Source organism: Varanus komodoensis, unplaced genomic scaffold (assembly GCF_004798865.1).
Source record: "Varanus komodoensis strain SLA01 unplaced genomic scaffold, ASM479886v1 scaffold122, whole genome shotgun sequence".
Taxonomy (NCBI): Eukaryota; Metazoa; Chordata; class Lepidosauria; order Squamata; family Varanidae; genus Varanus; species Varanus komodoensis.
Genome location: NW_025335356.1, coordinates 374,577 through 393,199, shown reverse-complemented (window position 1 = coordinate 393,199; position 18,623 = coordinate 374,577). Strand labels below are relative to the sequence as shown.

The window sequence follows — 18,623 nt, the reverse complement described above, 5'->3', positions numbered from 1 at the left end:
CCTCCTGGGGTCAAACTCCACAATGGAAGGGGCTCTCCACTTCAGAGCTGAAGGCGTCTCTCGTGGTGGTTTGGTTTGGGTTTTTAAACTCAGATACATCAACCGCCACGAAAGGGAAGGAAGAGGAAATTTTTTTGTACCAAAAGGAAAGAGCGGAGGGGGCCCCTGTATCTGGAGCTGGGTGTGTATGAGAGAGAGGAACTGAACCAGAGACAGCACCATGCAAGCCCGAGACAGAGATGGGGGTGAGGGAATCGGCTGCCAGCAAAGCTGGAGAAACATCTCCAGAACTTACCTTGATGGGGCAATCCATGGCACGCCTCTACCTGTGGCTTCCTCCCTAGAGCTCCATGGGCACTCGGCGGAGTTGCATTGGCAGGGCTTGATCTTGCACGGGGGGCCGGATGAACAGGGCTTGGGTGTGTGTGTGTGTGTGTGCGTGTGTGTGTGTGTGCGCGCGTCTAATTTTGGGAAGTGAAGTCAGAGAAACCGCCGGTGCTGGTTTCCTATTGGTGTGACCAAGTTTGCAGTCTCTGAAACTTTTTTTTTAATAGCATTGTTGGTGTGCAAACGTTTCTGGTTTTTTCCCCCAGTTTTCAAATTGTAAAAAGTATTTAGAAGTCAGGAGGTTTCACATGCAAAGAAATGAGGATGCAAGGGGAAATTTTGGGAGAAAACTTAGAGAGTCTAGGCGTTCTTGAAAAGGCATTTCCTTTCCATTAAGGGCATTTTAGGTTATTGTTTTACAACAATGAGAGGAACCAACAACAGGAGGACTACCAAATATCACCAAAAGCAAGGATGCCCCTTAGTCTATGACTGAAAATGTATTTCACAGATCCAAGAGCTATTCTGCATTTCTTGACCACTAAAACCCAAGTAAAAACACAATACAGGCTTCTAAAGAGTAGGGCCTGATGGAAAGCAAGCAACTGAACCATTTCTTCTATAATCCCCAATTTATCTACCATGTGTATGGATGTATCTTAAAATACATATTCTGCATTAATAGCCTTCTTGACTCCTGAGGCAAATGTGGCTCTTGATCCTGGGATGTGGCTCTCAGATATTCCCCTATTACGTGATGCCAAGTGGCTCTTCCAAGGTTTGGTGCCTTGACCATGGGCAACTGATGGCCAGTTCAGCTCCTTTGTAACCAAACTCTCCTTGAAATATGCCTCCAGTTGTGTCAGCCTGTTGGGCTGAGGGCTGAAACCAGCTTTACTTGGTTGGGATGAGGCGAGAAAATGTTTGAAAGAAGAAGCAGCCATGCACTATCAGAATTTGAGGTATTCCAAGCTTCTGCAGCTGGTGCTCTCCAGGTATGGGGTGGGGGAGCCTCATTAACACCCCCCAGCACGGTCAATGGCCAGGCTCGATCAGAATTGTTGTCCAAGGAACTGGAAAACTGCAGAATACTACCTGTCTTCTCTCTCTCTCTGTTTGGGACCCCTGCACAGGTAAGGTTGCCCCAAGGCATCTTCCTGCTTGAAATGCGGAACAAAATTCATTCCATGTAGAGAAGCTGGGTGGACTGGCAGCTGAATCTTCCTTCAACTCCGGGGATGGAACAACCCGCATCAACCCTTTCACACATGCAGGTTTATCAGTACTGAACCCAACCTTTAAAAGGTACCTTTGTTTCTGAGACTTAAAAAGCTAACACACTTTGAAGATAGCGGGTGTGATGTGCAATTTTAAAACCTCAGCAGGGTTGGATCCAGGCTAAGTTCGTCTTGGAGTAGACCCACTGAAACCTTTTGGACTTGAATTAACTCCAAGCTAAGTCCCTTAGATTTCGGGGGTCTGCTCTGGGTCTGAAGTGGAGGGAAGGCAGGGGACACTGCAGGCTGTCTGGCCATGATGTCCTCAGTATTGCCCTGATCACTGCTCCTTGAAGCACAGGCCAGCCATGGTGTGGAGCATCAACCCCGCTCTCATCCCAGGTTGCTGCAGGTGAACCCGAACCCTTAAAAAGCTCAGCGACAGAGCATTGCAAAGGCCAGGGCTGGGTTATTAATGGTGCCACCAAATTATCAGTCTCTTACTTTTCTTTTAAGTACTGGTGGTTTGGAAGAGGGTCTTTTGTTTTGAGTCTTTTTTGTCGGTCTCTGTGTTGGACGTCAGGACAGAAGCAGAGATGCTAAGTGCACCACTGGAAACCTGGCATGTTAAGGGATTTTGGAGGCCCATTTCATTTTGGATGAGGGGCTCTTTGCACATTGCAATGATCAGTTTTACCCAGCGAGAGGACCTGTCAAAAGGAGGAGCCTGTCCCCAGCCATCCAACCCCAGCCAGCAGGGGCTACTGGAGGGGGAAGCAGCCCCCAGATAGCCTGCCCATAGCTCTGACTGGCTCTTGACAGGGGCCCTGGGCCAGGGTGCTAGCTCGTGCTCGGCCCAGCCCACCCTGGAGATTGGACCCAGGGAGGGGAGGGCTGGAGAAGCTCAACTCCCCCCGTCCTCCTGCTCGGCCCCTCTCATCTTAACCTCTGGCTGAATGGAGAGGCTTCGTGGGCATTTCGTTGGCCATGGGTGCATGTGGCTGCACTGCAGTACACTCGCCTGGCTGCAAAAGGAACAGAATGGGAATGAACCCCACGCTTCAGCACACGAGGTCCCCCATTGCTCTTCATGGTCAAATAATGATCCTTTTTATTTCTGGGAAGGTTGTACAGTTCTTTAAACAGGACTGCAATTCAAGGCCAGGGCTGGAGTATTTTGAAATAGGACAATGAACAAGAATGCGACAATGGAGGCAAATTGGGATGCAGAGTAGACCTGTTGAAATGCCTGGCGTGGGCAGTCCCCACCCGGTGCTAAAGGTGGCCGAAGCACGCCTCAGTTGGGAGTGTGCCACCTCCTTTCTGCTCATTTCTGCTCCCTGACCCTCCCTTGGTGGAAAGCCTTGGATGCTGATCATAACATCCGGGTGAATTGTAGTCCGGAGAGGCAGTGGTGCAGTTCCAGGGTGTGTGCGGCTTTATAGGTTAAAACCAGGCGCCTTGGATTGGCCTTGGCTGTACAGGGGCTCCGAACTGTCAGAACGGCCCAGGTTATTGGTCCGTCTGCTGCGTTTGGCGCAAGCTGCAGCTTTGGAACAGTCTCCAAGGGCAGCCCCATGCACAGAGTTCTGGGGGTGCGATTTAGAGATGACCAGGTGGCACTATCCAGCTGGGGCCACCAGTCAAAGCTGGAAGAAGGCATTCCATGCCGCCAAGCCTGCCTGAACCTCAAGCAACAAGGACAGACGGAGGAGAACCCCCAAGGTACAGAGCTGCGCTTTCAGAGGGGGTGCAACCCCTCCAGAACAGGTTGGGCTCCTCCGTGTGGTTTGAGGAATTACCACCCAGAGCATCTCAGTCTTGTCTGCCTTGAACGTTGCTTTGCTCGCCCTCATCCGTCCACGGTTGCAGCCGGGCACTCATCCGCAGCCTCTTACTGTAACAGGATGGGCACGAAATGAGGGAGGTCCCGTTTCCCGGGGCCTGCAGCCTTAACGAGCAAGAGGGGATTGCTCAGCGCTCTTGAGCTTGGTCAGAGAACCGAGTGGCCTCCTCATTAAGAGTCCTTTTTCTTTCTTACTCTCTTTCCTTTGAGTTCTGTTGCACCTGGTTTGTGTTTTGCGGGGAGGCGTGGGGCCCTGTGGTTTCCGGTCTCTGTTGTGCACTCCTTGCCGTAATGCTGGGGCCGTTGCACAATCTCACACTGCAATTTCAGGCTGAGGCACCCTCCACTCCCCTGAGATGCCCTAAAAAGGGGAAGGGGCTAAGAATGTGGCTGGGGAGGGGTTATAAGCCCCCCTTCCACACACACCCCTTCCCCAATTAACTGGGGTGCTACAGCTTTGGTGAGATTCACAGAAAGATAAGGTAGGCCTTCCCCACCCTGGTTTCCTCTGGGGATGCTGGTTTGCACCTCCTGTAAAGCCCAGCCAGCAGGATCATTGACCCTGCTGGCTGGGGGATGATGGGGGTTGTAGTCTAACATGTCCAGAGGCTGCCAGCCTGGGGAAGGCTGCTGTGGGAAGGGCAGACTAAAGGACTGGAGGCTGAGTTCCAAAGGGATGCTATTTAGGACAGAACTGGGGTATTTTCAGTTGTTCTACAACTCCCATCACACTGGCCTTTGCCTCTGCTGACTGGGGGTGATGGAAGTTGGAGTCCAACAACATCTGGCAGGTCACAAGTTCCATGTCCTCGATCTCAGCCAGGCTGCACAATCACTCTCAGCCCACCGGCCAAGTTCCACTTGTGAGAAGCTTTTGGGGGCCCATATTCTCATGCAGCACGACTCCAAATGCCAAAGGGCGTAGGGCCAAATTACCAGAAATACTCACATGCTTAGCTTAAAGCTTTTACCACCAGTAACTGCAGCATTCAACCTTTCAGAAAACTGCAACACACACACACACACACACACACACACACACCAGGAAACCACTGAAAGATTTGTGATTGGGGGTTAGGGGAGGAAGCGATCTAGCCCCCTCTGGAACCCTAGAAGGCTGAATTGGGACCCCTGGAGGACTGCACTGGGAGCCCAACCTGAAGTCCTACACCCCCGACCAAGAAGCATGGCTTGCAAGGCTGAATCTGAGCCGGGGATTTGGGAATGGGCTACTGGTAAGTGGGTGGGAAATTGTCCTCTTCTCCCTTACCCAATCTGAGGCCATTGCCCAATCTGTGGGTTTGTGGTTTGGGGGTGTTTAAGTACAGGAGGATTCGTCTATCTCTGGGTTGTGAAATGGAGCTGGCCGTCACAGTTCTCCATCTTTGGTAGAAAAGGGCAGACTGGAGAGATGGGCCGGACATGGGACGATCGCTTTGTGCGCACGGAAAGACACGGCTGGTGCCAGTGCCGGCAGCCGAACTGCTCAGGGGCACGGGGCAACCAAGCGCCTGAGCCCCAGGTCTTCACACACTCTTGGCTACTCCTTAGAGGGAAACCAGTGCTTGGAGGATGGTAGCTCAGGAGCTGCTTACAGGGAGGTGGTTGCTGGGGAACTCTCATGCAGTGTGAGACTCCAGAGTGTGGAAGCGGTGCTCTGCACCACCCTCCACCCCAGCAAAGCATGGGAGGGGAACTGCTTGAGGACCAAATCCCCCCCGCCCCCAGCAGACAGGATGACCACACTGGTGGCACGACCTGGGGCTTTCTGTGGGTGGTGCATGTGGGGGTGCAGTGAAGCCTGCAAGGGGCCAACTTTGCTTCCCCCTGACATTCCCCAGCAGGGATCCCCCCCATATGCTAGCCTGAAGAAGGTGGGGGGCTGGAAGAGGGGGCTTGGAGGGGCGCACAATCCTTCATCAGCTGGAGGAGGAAACTTCACGGGCCAGGAGAGGCCCATGGGCTAGAGAGCCCTAACTCTACACCCAAAGAAAGGGAGGGGTGTTTTTCCTGTCCTGGGGGCAGGAACTAGGTTGGGGAGCCCATGGCAGTGGGGGTAGGGTGGCCATTTTTCTTCCTTTCCCTCTAACCACTGCTTCTTTCCCTCTCCTCCCCAGTGAACTTCTGGAAAAGGCTCAGATACTTTTGCAGAAAAGGATTTTGAATCCAAGATGGGACACCATGCAGCTTTACGAGGACACGGTGCAGAACCTCGGAGGTAGAGTCCTGGCTGGTACTGCCTTCTCCCCTTGGCCCGACCCTCCTTTCCTGCAGCCGCAGACCATTTGGTGCCTTTACTCCTTTTCTTCCTTTTGTACCCTTTCATTTGAAACAACCCAGTTGTCTCTCCTAAGGCTTAGTTATTGGCTGCAGGAGGAGCAAGATAAAATATATGGGTATTCCTGGCCCCACCCCTTCGACCTTAGCCCCACCCTGCTTGGGTCAAGCCTTGCCCACCCCTGGAGTGCGGTCCCTGAAAGCCCACCTGGCTGTGCCCCACCAAAAGCTGGCAGGAGTGCAAGTACGGGGGTGATGGGGAGAGTGGTTTGGGGACAGAGCGAAAGAGGAGCAGAGAGGGAACTGATTTATGGATGTCTCTTTCTGGAGTTCGGATTCAAGGGGTGGCCATGTGTCCCCCTTTTAGAGAGCGGCCCTGGCCAATTCCAGTTTAGAGGGAAAGAACCACTCCCAGTTAGCACCAGGAGAATGGACGGCACAAACACTGGAGAGCCAGTGTGGTGTAGTGGTTAAGAGCATGGGACTGGGACTCAGACGATCTGGGTTCTAGTCCCCGCTCAGCCATGGAGCCAGCTGGGTGACTTTGGGCCAGTCACAGACTCTCAGCCCAACCTACCTCACAGGGTGGTTGTCGTGGGGATAAGATGGAGGAGGAGAATGATGTAAGCTGCCTTGAGCCCTTTGTAGGAAAAAGGCAGGATATAAATTGGAAAACACACACACACACACACACGCACTGCTGTGTGATGGACTATATTGCTGCTTAGCTCATAATTGTTTCTAAACACCCATCCACCTGTCTTCCATGAACACATGGACACTCAAAACACAGTGCTGCCTTCCTTTCGTGCCATGCATGCCCTCCTTCTGGGGGCTCTTCTTGGGTGTCCAGCCTGCGAGCCAGGAGTGCTTACACTGCTGGCTTCCATGTTTGCTCTGCTTGGTTGTTTATAAGTAATCCAAACATTAAAAAAGCAAGGAATTCTCCAGCACTCGCTCTCCTTCAGAAGAAACCAAAAGCAGATTGTGTTGCCTGTATGGAACTTCTTCCTGCTCAGTCGGAAGTTGGAAGCATGAAGTGTTCCAAGGCCTGAGCACAAAAAGTGGGATATTTACACATTTTAAAATGAATCAGTTAAATGCACAATTATATCCTTGTTTAGACTTCAATTTCAGCAGTTGTAGCACTTTTTGTTTTGGTTTAAACATGCACCTAGTGACCTAAATGACATTTTTATGCATTGACATCCTTTGTGCATCACTTTTGCTGGAAAATGCAGTACATATGAAAATGCTAAAATAAGATAACATGGTCAAGATCCAGAGAGGGACTCCAAGTGAATTCAAAATCTTGCATGGGTACAACAGGGAGTGTTGCCAGTTTAAATTTCTCTCCTTTGAAGATCTGCTTGCAAGGGAAACTTCTATCAGATATGGTTTCTCTTCTACAGCTCCCAGGGGAGAAAATGGGTCTTGAAATCTTCCCTTTGCTCTGGAGGCTAAAGGGACGGGACCCCTCTTGGAGCGTGTGATCCAATTAACAAGGCCGCATCCAGAGGTATCTGGATTTTGTTCCCTGGGCACTGAAACAGCCCTAGCCCTCCGAAGGAGAAGGCTTAGGAGCAGAACACTGTGGGTGGGGGATATGTCCCTGTTTTGCTGGCTGTTCCACCAGGGAGGGGCCTCAGAGGAAGCAGTGGTGTCTCCTTTCAAGATTTATTAAGGTTAGAAGGGCAAAACTGCGTGTCGGAAGATTTTGCTGGCTTCATCGTGTTCCCTGGAGATAAACAGTCCGGTCTGACTTCCTCTCACGACCCTCCCTCCAGCCCCGAAATCAAGCCACCTGGCCTCCACGTTGAGATGCAGAGTCGTGATGCGCGCACACACAGAGGCGAGGCCGCTGTGAGGACGTGGGAACTCCCCCTCCCGAAAACTTAGAAAAAGTCACGAAACCCACTCATCCAGCCAATGGGAGTGCAGAAGAATGGGGGGCTATGAATACAGGGCGAGGGGCGGCCGCAGCGGAGAGCGCGTCCAGCGGCGCATCCACCAGGGGAAGGGGCAGAACCCCACCAGCGAGGGAATACGGAGGCGTTCCTCTTCCCACCCCAATTCCAGGCCGTCCAAGACGGGACGCTGCAGCAGGAGCTCCCGGTTCAGCTGCCCCAGAGAGGCGTCGTCGGGCCGGCCGTCTCTGGATGCAGCATTGCGAAGAGGTAAGGAAAGCCAACATGCCCCGAGGGGCAGGAGAAGGGATTGCGTGTGCCCGCGGACGGACGCACACAGGCCGAGGGCACGGCTCAGGCCATGGAACCCAGCGGGAGACCGAGCTGCCTTCCTGAAGCAGCGCGCTGTTCCCCTGCTCGACGAAGCCTCTGTCACTCCTCGGCCAGTATGTGGGGATGACTCTCACCAGGGAGATCGCTCGCATTTGCGCGCGGGGGGCGGAGGGTGATGCCAGTGGGCAGCACTCAGATGAATGAATGAATGAGTGAACGAACGAGCCAGCCAGCCAGCCAGCCAACCAACCACTTGGTTGCTTTTGAAGCTAAAAGCTCATCTGGACTGTCTGGCCCATCCAAAACCTTTTGCTGCCGGAGGCACAGCTGGGGCGGCTGCTTAGGGGCTGCCAAAAAAGAGGAGACGGCACCACCGACAAGAGGGGATGCATATTTGTGCTCCGAGTCCCCAGCCATGGGTCATGCTGGCCAGAGCGGGCGGGCTGGAGTCTGTCCAAGACCATACAGAGGGTGGCATGCCTTTCCACCTTGGCTATGCCGGTGCTCATGGGACAGCCTTGCGCCCGAGAGCTGTTGTTCCCCCTACCTGGAGGGCACAAGGGTGAAGAAGGCTGAGAAAGAACCGTGCACCTTTATAGCTGCCCGGGCCTTGAAGGTTTTCCTTAGGGATCCTCCAGCCCAAGCCCCTGCTAAGCAAGTGCAAGAACACAGGAGTCTGGAATGGAATGACCGCAGGAGTGGCGGAGGGAGGGGTGTGTGTGTGAATTCCACTACATCCCTTGTTCTGGAGACTCGCTGCCCTCGGGATGCAGTTGCCCGTTGACCTGGGAGCAAGTCCCGCGGACTGAGGACGACTGACTCCTGAGTAAGCACGTGCAAGGCTGCCCTCTCAGTGGGCTAGCTAGACCAGTGGTCTGACTCTGCAACAGAGGTGGAACTGGGTGGCTTTCCAAAGGACACTGGAGGGACTCCAACTCCCATCAGCTTAGCCAGCATAACCAATAATCTGGGATTCTGGGGGCTGTATTCCAGCAACAGCTGGAGAGCCACAGTTTCTTCATTCCTGCTCCCCTTTAAACCAGTCTTCCCAAACCAGGAGCACCCCATCTGTTTTTGGACTCCAGCTCCCACCCAAGCCAGCCAGCCTGGGCACTTCTATTTACATTCTAATAAATGCAAATATAGTACATTCCAGGAATGTCTAGATTGTCTTCTGCGTGTTTCAGAGCCTCTAGACTACTAGACTGGAAGTCAGGAGATCCAGATTTGAGTCCTCACTCAGCCTTGATGCTCACTGGATAACTTTAGGCCAACCGCTGACTCTCCCCTTGACCTACCTCACAGGATTGTTGTGAGGACTAAATGGAGAGGAAAGGGAGTATGGAAGATGCATTGAGTTCCTTGCAAAAGGAAGAAAGATGAGCTATAAATGTAAGCGTAGGTATATATGGGTCACCATAGGCTGAAGACAACTTGATGGCACATAGCAACAACAACAACACACACAAACACATATGTGTCATCCAGTTGTCTCCTAGCTCTGGTGAATAACCCCCCGCACCCCCCCCCCAAATGTCTTGCCTACATCACTCCGCTTGGCTCTTCAGAGTTCAAGGCTGTGGCTCCCTTCATGGAGTCAGTCCACCTCATCCTTCTTCTGCCTTCAACTTTCCGTAGCAATATAGAATTAGCACAGGCATAAGCAAAATATGCATGAGCTGATGCATATTCTCTTTGTTTAGCAATCCCCAAGCGGCCACCCTAACCCCACCTCGCGCAGCAAGCTATCTTAGATGGAGCAAAGCGTGCACAAGCATTTAGCTCAAGCATCACCGTACAGCTTCCAGCCACGAATCATTCCTCTGCCTTGTTCACGCTAGAAAAGTAATTGAGCAGGTAGCTTTGCATTATCCCACACTAGTGAATGGACCAGGTATCACGTGGGTTGGAATTATGCTTAGTTTAATACAAGCAAGGCCTTCAAGCCAGCATATACTGCTGCCAGACCTGGGGCCCTCTGGGCCTCCCCTGCTTGCGTTAAAGCAATACCCACAAAAACCTTTAACTTGATTGTCCATTTCACTAACAGGCAAAGAACGGCTAATTTCCCCTTTCTGGTTGGGAAAGTTTGCCACCTAGGGACAGGCCGTAGCATTGCAAACCACCACCCCTGGGAAGAACTGAATTGGCACATCTTAAAAGCCAAATAACTCTAGGGTGCACCTTGCTAGGGGCCCCTTACTTTGCATGTCAAATTTCAGGCATCTGGGTTTCCATGCTGTGCTGTTATGCTATGGTGCTCATGGACAGATACATATCCTCTCACTATGTAAGGCAATGACTCCCATTCACTCCTGTGAGACAGATCAAGAGTGAAAATGCTGCATTTCAGGACACATCTGTGGTGCGCGAGTGGGGAAAACATTCCACCTCTGCTCCTAAATGTCCGGGTTGTGCAGTTGTTCAACTACAAGACCAGGCAAAGGTTCACTCGGTCGTTAAGCTTCTTGGATAATTTGTACAGACGGAGTAAAGCCGTGCCGTCCGGCGTGGTGGACCTTTGCTGTTCTTGGTGCCTTGGCAAAGCCCATCTGCCACGTTCAGCACCAGCCCTGCTGCCTTGCCTTGCCTTGCTTGCGGCTGGGAGAGAGTTCAGCGTGAGAGCCAGTGTGGTGCAGCCACTGGTGTGCTGGACTGGGACGGGGAAGCCCTGTTTTCTGGTCCCTACTCGCCCATGAACGCACCAGGTGACTTTGAGCCAGCCACCGGTCTTAGCTTCGCCTACTTTGCAGGGTTGTAGTGAGGATAAAATGGAGCGAGGAGGATTAGATAACAATCCTTGGAAGAAAGGCAAGCATAGCCATGTAACCGGTAAATAAAGCCTCTAATCATCACCATTAGATTGCAATTATGGATCCTCGGCACCAGTGTTGGATGGAGCCCCCCCTGCAGATGGTACCAACTGGGGCAGAGACCGAAGTATCAGGTGAGTATTCTTTACCAGCAGCAGGGTGTGGGTGGAACACTCACCCTTACTCTGTTAGAAGACGGTCTTTAACATTTTAGATATTTGGAAGAGCAACCTCCAAGGTTTTAGCTATTTTTGAGCAATCCCTGAACTATTTTTTGTCTCCCACACCTGGAATTCAAATGCAAGGTTTACATTGGCTAAGAAAGTTTTGCTTTCTGTCCTGTTTTAGTTGAACTGATAGTGGCACCTTTCAATTGTCTTTAGTACCACATTCAAACACTGTAAGGACAGCATCCTGAGCATGCTTGGGCCAAAAAAGATTTTACCACTCCTTGCTTGCCCCAGCCAGTACAGCATAAGGCTGTGACCTAAATAAATAATAACAGCCCCACAGATGGGGGGGCGTGTGGAAAGCAAATGTGAAAGACACTTTTGGTAAAGTTGAAGCCATTCCTTAGCCATATGGTTGGAAGTGAACTTCCAGTATTGCGCAGGCTGGATGTTCCCTGCTGCAAGCATTCAGGTCAACATACATCGAACCACAGCCAGTGAGACAATCAGTTGTGAGAGCCCCGTGAGTCGTTGGAAAGAAATTTCAGTTCCTGTGACCCGTGGAGTCTTGTGCCTGCCCAGCGTGCCTGGCCAGGGCGACCCATTGGGGTTGTCGCTTGCTCCGCAGAGGCTTTGTTGGTCCCTGAGCATGGCTGGGAAGGAGAGCAGGTTCCTTGGAGCCGCCATAGCTCTGGGATCGAGTCCAGAGGTGCTGGCTCCAGGTTTTGTGGGCCCCTGGGCAAGGCGCTCCTCAGGGCCCGCCCTCCTTGAGGGTCTTTTCTCGCTGCCAAGAGCACGCTCCTCGTCCTTTTGCTCGGCCTCGCTTGCTTGGCAGGCAGAGAGCAGGAGCCCAGGTGGGCAGGGCATCTCCTACGCCTTCGCCTGGGCCACAGGGAGATGTTGCAGAGGAGGGGCTTTGCCAGTGGGCCTGGGCTGGGTGCCTACCTTGCTGTTGACTGCGAGTGCAACCTGTGCGTGCAGAGGATCTCCCTGTCCCGTTCGAAGCAGATGCTGGGAAAGCCTCCAGCTGAAAACAAGACAGCTGCCACCTGTTGGTGTCGAGGGTCATGCAGGTGTGCTGGACTACAACTCCCTCCGTGCTGGCTGGGAGTTGTGGTCCAACACAACCCATCGTCTGAGTTGAACCAAGGCAGTTGCCTTGTCTTCTTTCTTCCTAGTGCCCAGGTATTTCCCCCAAATGATATAGAGCAGTCTTCTCCAACGTCACGCCTTCCAGGCACGTTTGGACTGCAACACCCAGCATTCCCAGTCATTGGCCCTGCTGGATGGGAATGGAGGGAGGTCTGGTCCAAATGCCTCTGAAGGCCACCGGGTTGGGGAAGGCTGATCGAGAGGGGACGGACGCTGCCATTCATCAGGGACAACGGTGGGCCAAGGGCATCCACCAGGCCCAGCGCTCTCTGGCAAGCTGCTTTTAATTCTTGCTCCAAGGTCTGTCGTTCCCTGTGCAATCTCACATGGCCTGGGTTGCTGTTGTGGCACTGAAAGCAAACACTGTTTTTAACTGGAAAGCAGATCTTGATGCCTTTACAACTTCCACCCTTCTTTCCTTCTAAAGATTTTATGGAAGATTACCGGAAGATTTTTCAAGAAGATGATTTCAGCACTGTAGATTCCTGGTTTCTGCCAGAAAATGAGATGGACCAGCAGCTGCCAAGCTGGACTGGCAGGAGTTTCCTAGCCGAACTTGAAGGGTTTGACAAAGAAACGCCATTCTACTACACAGCTGGCTTGAAAGGTAATACCGGCTGTTTTGCAGCAGGATCCCAATGTGCACCAGCGCTGGCCAACCCTGTCACTGCCATGAGGTCAGCCGTCTCCAACCTGGTACTCTCCAGATGTTTTGGACTAGAGCTCCTGGTATTTCTGTCTTTTGGCCATTGCTGTTCAGGATTGAGATCCAAAACATCTGGAGGGCACCAGCCTGGGGAAGGTGGCACCAAGTGAACAATCCTTGAATGGCATTCCTCACTTCTTTTCCAGGTTTCCCTGAGTACACAAGCACCACAGTGGAGTTGACACAAGACTCTTCCTGCTTGGATTACAGGGGAATGTATAACAGAGGTGAGTTTTGGCCAATGTCTGGAAGTAACGGAATGCGGTTAGATTTAAGAAGCTTGTGCCTCACTTGAGCAGGTGTGTTGCAACTCAGGGCCATGTTGGAGGTTAGCCTCTTCAGAAGATGCAGACCAAAGAGGGCACCTGGCAGATCTCAACAGGGAGGCACTTCCCAACTTGTGGCACGTGCAAGAGAACCAACGAAGTCACACACTGGCGGAGTGTGACATTTTGAAGTGTCACACCCCCCAAGGAGAGCATCAGCAAGGCACTTGTCACCTACACCAGGGGCAGCGCCTTCATGAAGTTCATGGGGTCTCATTCAAGGCCAAGTGCCCATGAAATGCTTTGTGTTATAACAGAGAACCGCATGTGGTTGCTGGAAAAAGACATCCTCCAGCTACGAGGACTGCTGCCAAGGGACAAGGAAGCCCAGGGCTGGCAGAGGACACCCATGCCCCTGCGAGTCCTCCATTGCTGGTGGCAGGTCCCTGTGAGCCTCGCTTCCACACCATCATTCTGTCCAATGGTTCTGGGTAAAAAGGGGGCTTTAGTGTCAGTAAAATGTGATATACAGGAGAGCAGCAGTTTCATTCATTCATTCATTCATTTGGACAACTTGGTATGTTGCCCCATTCGCTTAAGCCTTGGGGCAGCTTCCAATACATAAATAAATATATTTCTATACAAAATACATAAAAACTGGAGACATCCTGGCAGCAGATCTAAAATCAATAAATAAAATCAACAGTTAAAATAATATTTAAATAAAAAGGTCTTGGCCTGGCGCCGAAAAACAAATAATGACGGCGCCAGGCGGACCTCTCTGGGGAGCGCATTCCATAGGTTGGGCGCCACTGCAGAGAAAGCCCTCCTCCGGGTACTCACCCTCCTAATGTCCTTCACGAAGGGTTCCTGGAGAAGGGCCTCTGCCGCCGATCTCAGGGGGTGGGAGGGCACATATGGACACAGGCGCTCCTTCAGGTAACCTTCCCGGCAACCCTTTCACCTTCCAGCCTCTAGGCCTCCTGCACTCCATCCGGACGGTGTCCTGACAAGCCCCGAGGACTGCTGCCACGGGGCCCACCTGGAGCCCGCACCGTCTCCTGCGTACCTCTCCTCGGAAGAACAGCAAGCTCCATCCCAGCCGCTGCCTGGAGGTCAGCAGGACGAGCAAGAGGCAGGTGAGGAGCGTCCTTAGAGCGGGTCCAGCCACTGGCCCATCCTGCTCAGCATGCAGTCCTGGGGACACGTGGAAGGTGGATGAGATCGGCAGGGCAAATTCTGTCCCCACAAGAGCAGCAGGTGAAAAACGCATTTTCCTCTTAGATTCAATTGCTCAAAATAATACTTCTCTCTGCGTGTGTGTGTGTGCACACGGTGGGGTCCAGAATCAAGAGGAAATCCATGTGCCAATAAACTTGTTTAACTTTCAATTTACATCCCACCTTTCCACCCATAAATGACACCTGAGGAAGTTTACACAGCAATGTGAAATGTTTTAAAACAATAAAATGCATGAAAATAGCACAAAAGCATAACAATTATATGACAAAACAGCACCCAGGGCACATGCTCACAAGCTGAAGGCCTTCTTAAATAAAGCAGTCTTTTCCTGCCATAGGAAGGGCAGCGGGGGGGGGGGGGTGAACCTTGCCTCTCTTAGGGGAAAGCGCCACAGTTGGGAATGGCCAACACAAGGGCCTGTTTAGGATACCACCAAACGTCTCTCTGATGATGGAGGTCTTGAAAGAACAGCCTCTTCAGAAAGAAGATGTTAAGGACCAAGTAGCTTGATGGGAGAAGGTGATCTTGGTTGATAGCACAAATGCCTGGACCAGCTGCTCTTTAATTCATAGTGAGATCTATTCACCTGCAGTGTTGCTTCAAATCAAGGTGTCTCTCCAAGGCTCCAGGCAGGATTCCTTCTAGCTTAATCTGGACAAGCCAGAAATAGAACCTGGGCCTTCTTCATGTAAATCAAGCTCTGCAGCCCCTTCCCCAAAATCTGCTGCTACCAAATCAAGGAAGGAGGGCGGTGGGCATGGGGTACAGGGGCGCTGATGCCCCAATCTCTTCCCAGTCTCCCTGAAGATTCTATGACTTCTCTCTGGCATTGCCCACCTGCTGTTCAGTTCATGCTTATGTTATTCCCTCCAGGACAAGCCTTTCTGAGGGCCAAGGAATTCTATAACTGGAAAACTGTGCCTGGCCCAGCCGCTCTCAGCCAGCCTAGTATCTCAGATGGCGATTTGTGTCAATGTGAGTCACCACTCAGGATCCAGAGAAAAAGGGCATTAAGAGGCTGGATTGACACCCATGTCGCCAACACTTCTCATACAGATCGGACAGGTAATACTGGGCAAAGAAGGCGGACTGGATGGGGCACACACAGAAACATCTGAAGGGCTGGATTTCAAAGCCCTAAACCAGCCTTCACCAACATAATGCTCTCTAGAGGCCTTGGACTTCAGCTCCTCTCAGATCCAACCCACATGAATGATGATCAGGAATTCTAGGAGCTGTAGCCCAGAGAAACTTGGGTTTGGATAACCTAGCTTACAGACAACCTGCTTCCAATGTAATGCACCCCCCTCCCCAACAATTAAGATCTAGTTTGGAAGCTCGTCTCTCCAGCCAGTTGTTGCTGGACATCCAAAAAGAGAAGGGAGAAACCATTTTGGTGGCAATTTCAAGGTTGTGCCTTTGGAAATCTTCCAACCTCTTCTGGTTTTCAGGTATCTTGTAAAGACCATCTTGTCGCAACAGGCTTTGTGTAGGCGATCAGTCAAACCTCACAAGCAGATTTAAATCTGCTGCCTTGGTTTGGTTTTGAAGTTGTTATCTGTGTTATTCCTGCAACAGGCTTTGTGTAGGCGATCAGTGAAACCTTACAAGCAGATTTAAATCTGCTGCCTTTATTAGGAGTTGAAACAACCATTTGTGTTATTTTTGCAATTCTTTTCGCCACAATTTTTGTCATGTTGTTTTTATTTAGTCTTGTCCAAACTGCTTCCAACGATTCCCCCCAAAACAGCATATGGGTAACAAAAAGCAGATGGCCAGGGGTGGAACAGAGAAGAAAACCTTCCCCCTCTCCATCTCTGATGTGCTGGGACTGACTGATTTCTTGACAGTGAAAGAAATGGTGGCCCAGAAAAACAGTTGTTTCCCCACATGCTAGGACTGCATTCTGGGCATTCAAGACAGCTCCCCAGCCTTAGCTGTATTTAAGCCCTGCTTAACCTCCACCCCCCCCCCCCAAAACCTTTTCCCGAACAGGTTCTGGTCCCATCCAGCTGTGGCGTTTTCTGCTGGAACTGCTCCAGGATGGTTCGTGCCAGGCGTTCATCTGCTGGACAGGGAATGACTGGGAGTTTAAACTGTGTGACCCCCACGAGGTGAGGCCCAGTTTTTCTTCACTTAGCTTGTTCACCAAAGGGTTGTAGTTGATCACAAATTAAAGAAGTGAATCTGCTTTTATGCCCCAATAAAGAAGGCCTTGATTTGGAGAGACACATGAAAATGACTTTTTTTCTTAATTAAATCTAGTTTCTGGTCCTTATGGACTGGGTGCAGAATCTTTTTCAGGCTAATGGCCAGTTCCATTTCAGAGACATTCTTGGGGGACACATTCTGTTCATACCTGGGCCCAGGACAAGAAGGGGAGCACCCCAGATACCAGTAGAGTGAAGCTTCAAACTCCTACTACTAGCAAGGACAAGAGTCGTTTTAACTTTTTAGAATTTGAAAATACTGGCACAAAAGTCAGGAAATGAAACTACCGGTGCCTGGAGGGAAAATAGAGAAGCCGGAGGAAGGGGAGACGCCAGGTGGGCTGGTATTAGCCCTCACTGCTGTCTCTGTAACTCTTGTGTGCGTCATGCGAGTGCAAGAGACAGGCTTCAAAACATGCGTCTTTTCTTCCTCCTGCTCTCAACTCCCTGCTCAGCCACGAAGCTCACTGGGTGACTTTGGGCCAGGCATGGACTCCTGTTTGGACACCCCATATCCCACCTCAGGCACTCACAGGATTGCCATGGTGAGGACCAACTGGAGAGAAGCATCTTGGGCCCCTTCCAGGAGGAAAAAGAGTGAGTGTCGATGTAATATAACAGCAATTACTCCCATTAGGTGGCAAGGCGCTGGGGTAAGCGGAAGAACAAGCCCCGCATGACCTACGAAAAACTGAGCCGGGGGCTGCGCTATTACTATCATAAGAACATCATTCACAAGACCAGTGGGCAGCGCTATGTGTACCGCTTTGTCTGTGACATCCACAGCCTGCTGGGAGAACTGGCTGAGAAGCTGCTAAGCCAGAGAATATCAACACCATAAAAGGGGGTCTACGGGAGAAGCACGGCAGCTGTTCTGCGGACTTTTCCAGCTCCTTCAGCTTAGTCTAACAGCAAGGCGGACAAGTCTGTGCGATGTTGGTGCCCCCGTTCCCCCACCCGCCAGCTGGAGCTGCTGCTGACCAGGGTTAACAGGAGCTGCAAGGAGACAGGCTGGTCGCCGGCACGCGCACACTGGAGCTCTGGCAGAATTCGGCAGAGAGAGATGGGGAGTTGTCTTTTCCCATCCAAGCAGCAGTTAGTGGGGCTGCGAAGACTTCAGCTGCACACGCTGGCAGGACTTCATCGGAAACAGACTGCCTGGATAGCTAAATACACCCTTTCTTTAGGCAAGTGTAATTTTGGGGGGTTTATGGATGTGTGAACGTGCAGACACATGAAAATGCGTTGTCTCCCTTGCTCAACTTTTTAACCCATTAAAGGTATGCTAACACCTGGAGTGTGGGCCTCCCTCCATTTCCCTCCTCTTGCCCAACCTAAACTTGGCTCCCTTGCATTGCTTTCGGGACTGGGGCAGGGGTCTGTCTTCCCTTAATAGAGACACAGCACGTTCCAGCAGAATATTCAGAAGAGAGCTGTGCAGCTTGGGAGTGGAAGTGGCATTTTTTAAAGAACGCCCCGGGGCGTTAGTTCAGTTTTAAGCCTGGTTATGGCTCGTGATTTCATGGCTACCCTCAGCTGAGCATGCCTAAAATTGCAATGTTGGTCTAACAGACAGATTTCTTGGGCTGCAATCCTGTACCCACCTCTGCTTGGGCTTACTGGACTTAATGGGCCCCGTGTGGTGCTGTGGGTCCAGGGCTGGACTGGGGCTGGGAGGAGCTGCTCTGGATTCTAGACCCGCCACAGCCGGGAAGCTCACCTGGTGCCTTTGCAGCAGGCAGACTCTCAGCCCAACCCACCTCACAGGGCTGCTGCTCTGAGGTTAAAATGGAGCCATGTAAAGCTGCTTTGGGTTTCTCACAAGAGGAAAAAAGGCTATAATAACAGCAATTATAAACAGACCCATATAAGAGTGTGTGGTCACTTGCTGCAGACTCTAAGATACCAGGATGTTCAAGCTAGAAGGTGAAAACCCATTTCTCTAATTTTTGGCAACATCCGTGTGATGCGAACGAATCCTTGTCTAAGGAAGCTGGTGGCTACCTCTAAAGGGATTCGGTAGAGCAAGGGTGCAATCCTGTGCATGCGCAGAGAGAACAAAGGCCCAGATTGTGCCACAAGGGAGAATTCCAGTGAATTAGCTTGGAGATGTCAAATGACATTTTCCTGGCTGTACTAAATGCAGACTGCAGAGTT

At 51.5% G+C, this 18,623-nt stretch overlaps 2 protein-coding genes across 4 annotated transcripts in view; one reads left to right on the top strand and one right to left on the bottom strand.

Moving 5' to 3' along the window:
• The window catches only part of LOC123019394 (retroviral integration site protein Fli-1 homolog), a 41,057-nt gene extending 40,627 nt beyond the window's left edge, over nucleotides 1-430 (bottom strand). For all 3 annotated transcript variants that reach the window (XM_044422221.1, XM_044422223.1, XM_044422222.1), the window contains exon 1: nucleotides 296-430. In XM_044422221.1, the coding sequence (XP_044278156.1) occupies nucleotides 296-313 (18 nt within the window). In that variant the 5' untranslated portion in view covers nucleotides 314-430. The remainder of the gene's footprint in view (nucleotides 1-295) is intronic.
• Nucleotides 431-10,778: 10,348 nt separating this feature from the next.
• On the top strand, nucleotides 10,779-17,745 carry ETV2 (ETS variant transcription factor 2). Its single transcript, XM_044422238.1, has 7 exons — nucleotides 10,779-10,854; nucleotides 12,470-12,649; nucleotides 12,895-12,975; nucleotides 13,986-14,153; nucleotides 15,130-15,321; nucleotides 16,252-16,370; nucleotides 17,104-17,745. Exons 1-7 carry the CDS (start codon nucleotides 10,779-10,781, stop codon nucleotides 17,305-17,307), a joined length of 1,020 nt encoding a protein of 339 aa, XP_044278173.1. The 3' UTR covers nucleotides 17,308-17,745.
• Nucleotides 17,746-18,623: the final 878 nt, after the last annotated feature.

Bases quoted from the DNA above. Each gene is read 5' to 3' on its own strand.
- ETV2 (XM_044422238.1), top strand. From the start codon at position 10,779: ATGGATCCTCGGCACCAGTGTTGGATGGAGCCCCCCCTGCAGATGGTA. The intron at 10,855-12,469 runs GTGAGTATTCTT...TTCCTTCTAAAG, and splicing joins GGCAGAGACCGAAGTATCAG to ATTTTATGGAAGATTACCGG. The intron at 16,371-17,103 runs GTGAGGCCCAGT...TACTCCCATTAG, and splicing joins AACTGTGTGACCCCCACGAG to GTGGCAAGGCGCTGGGGTAA.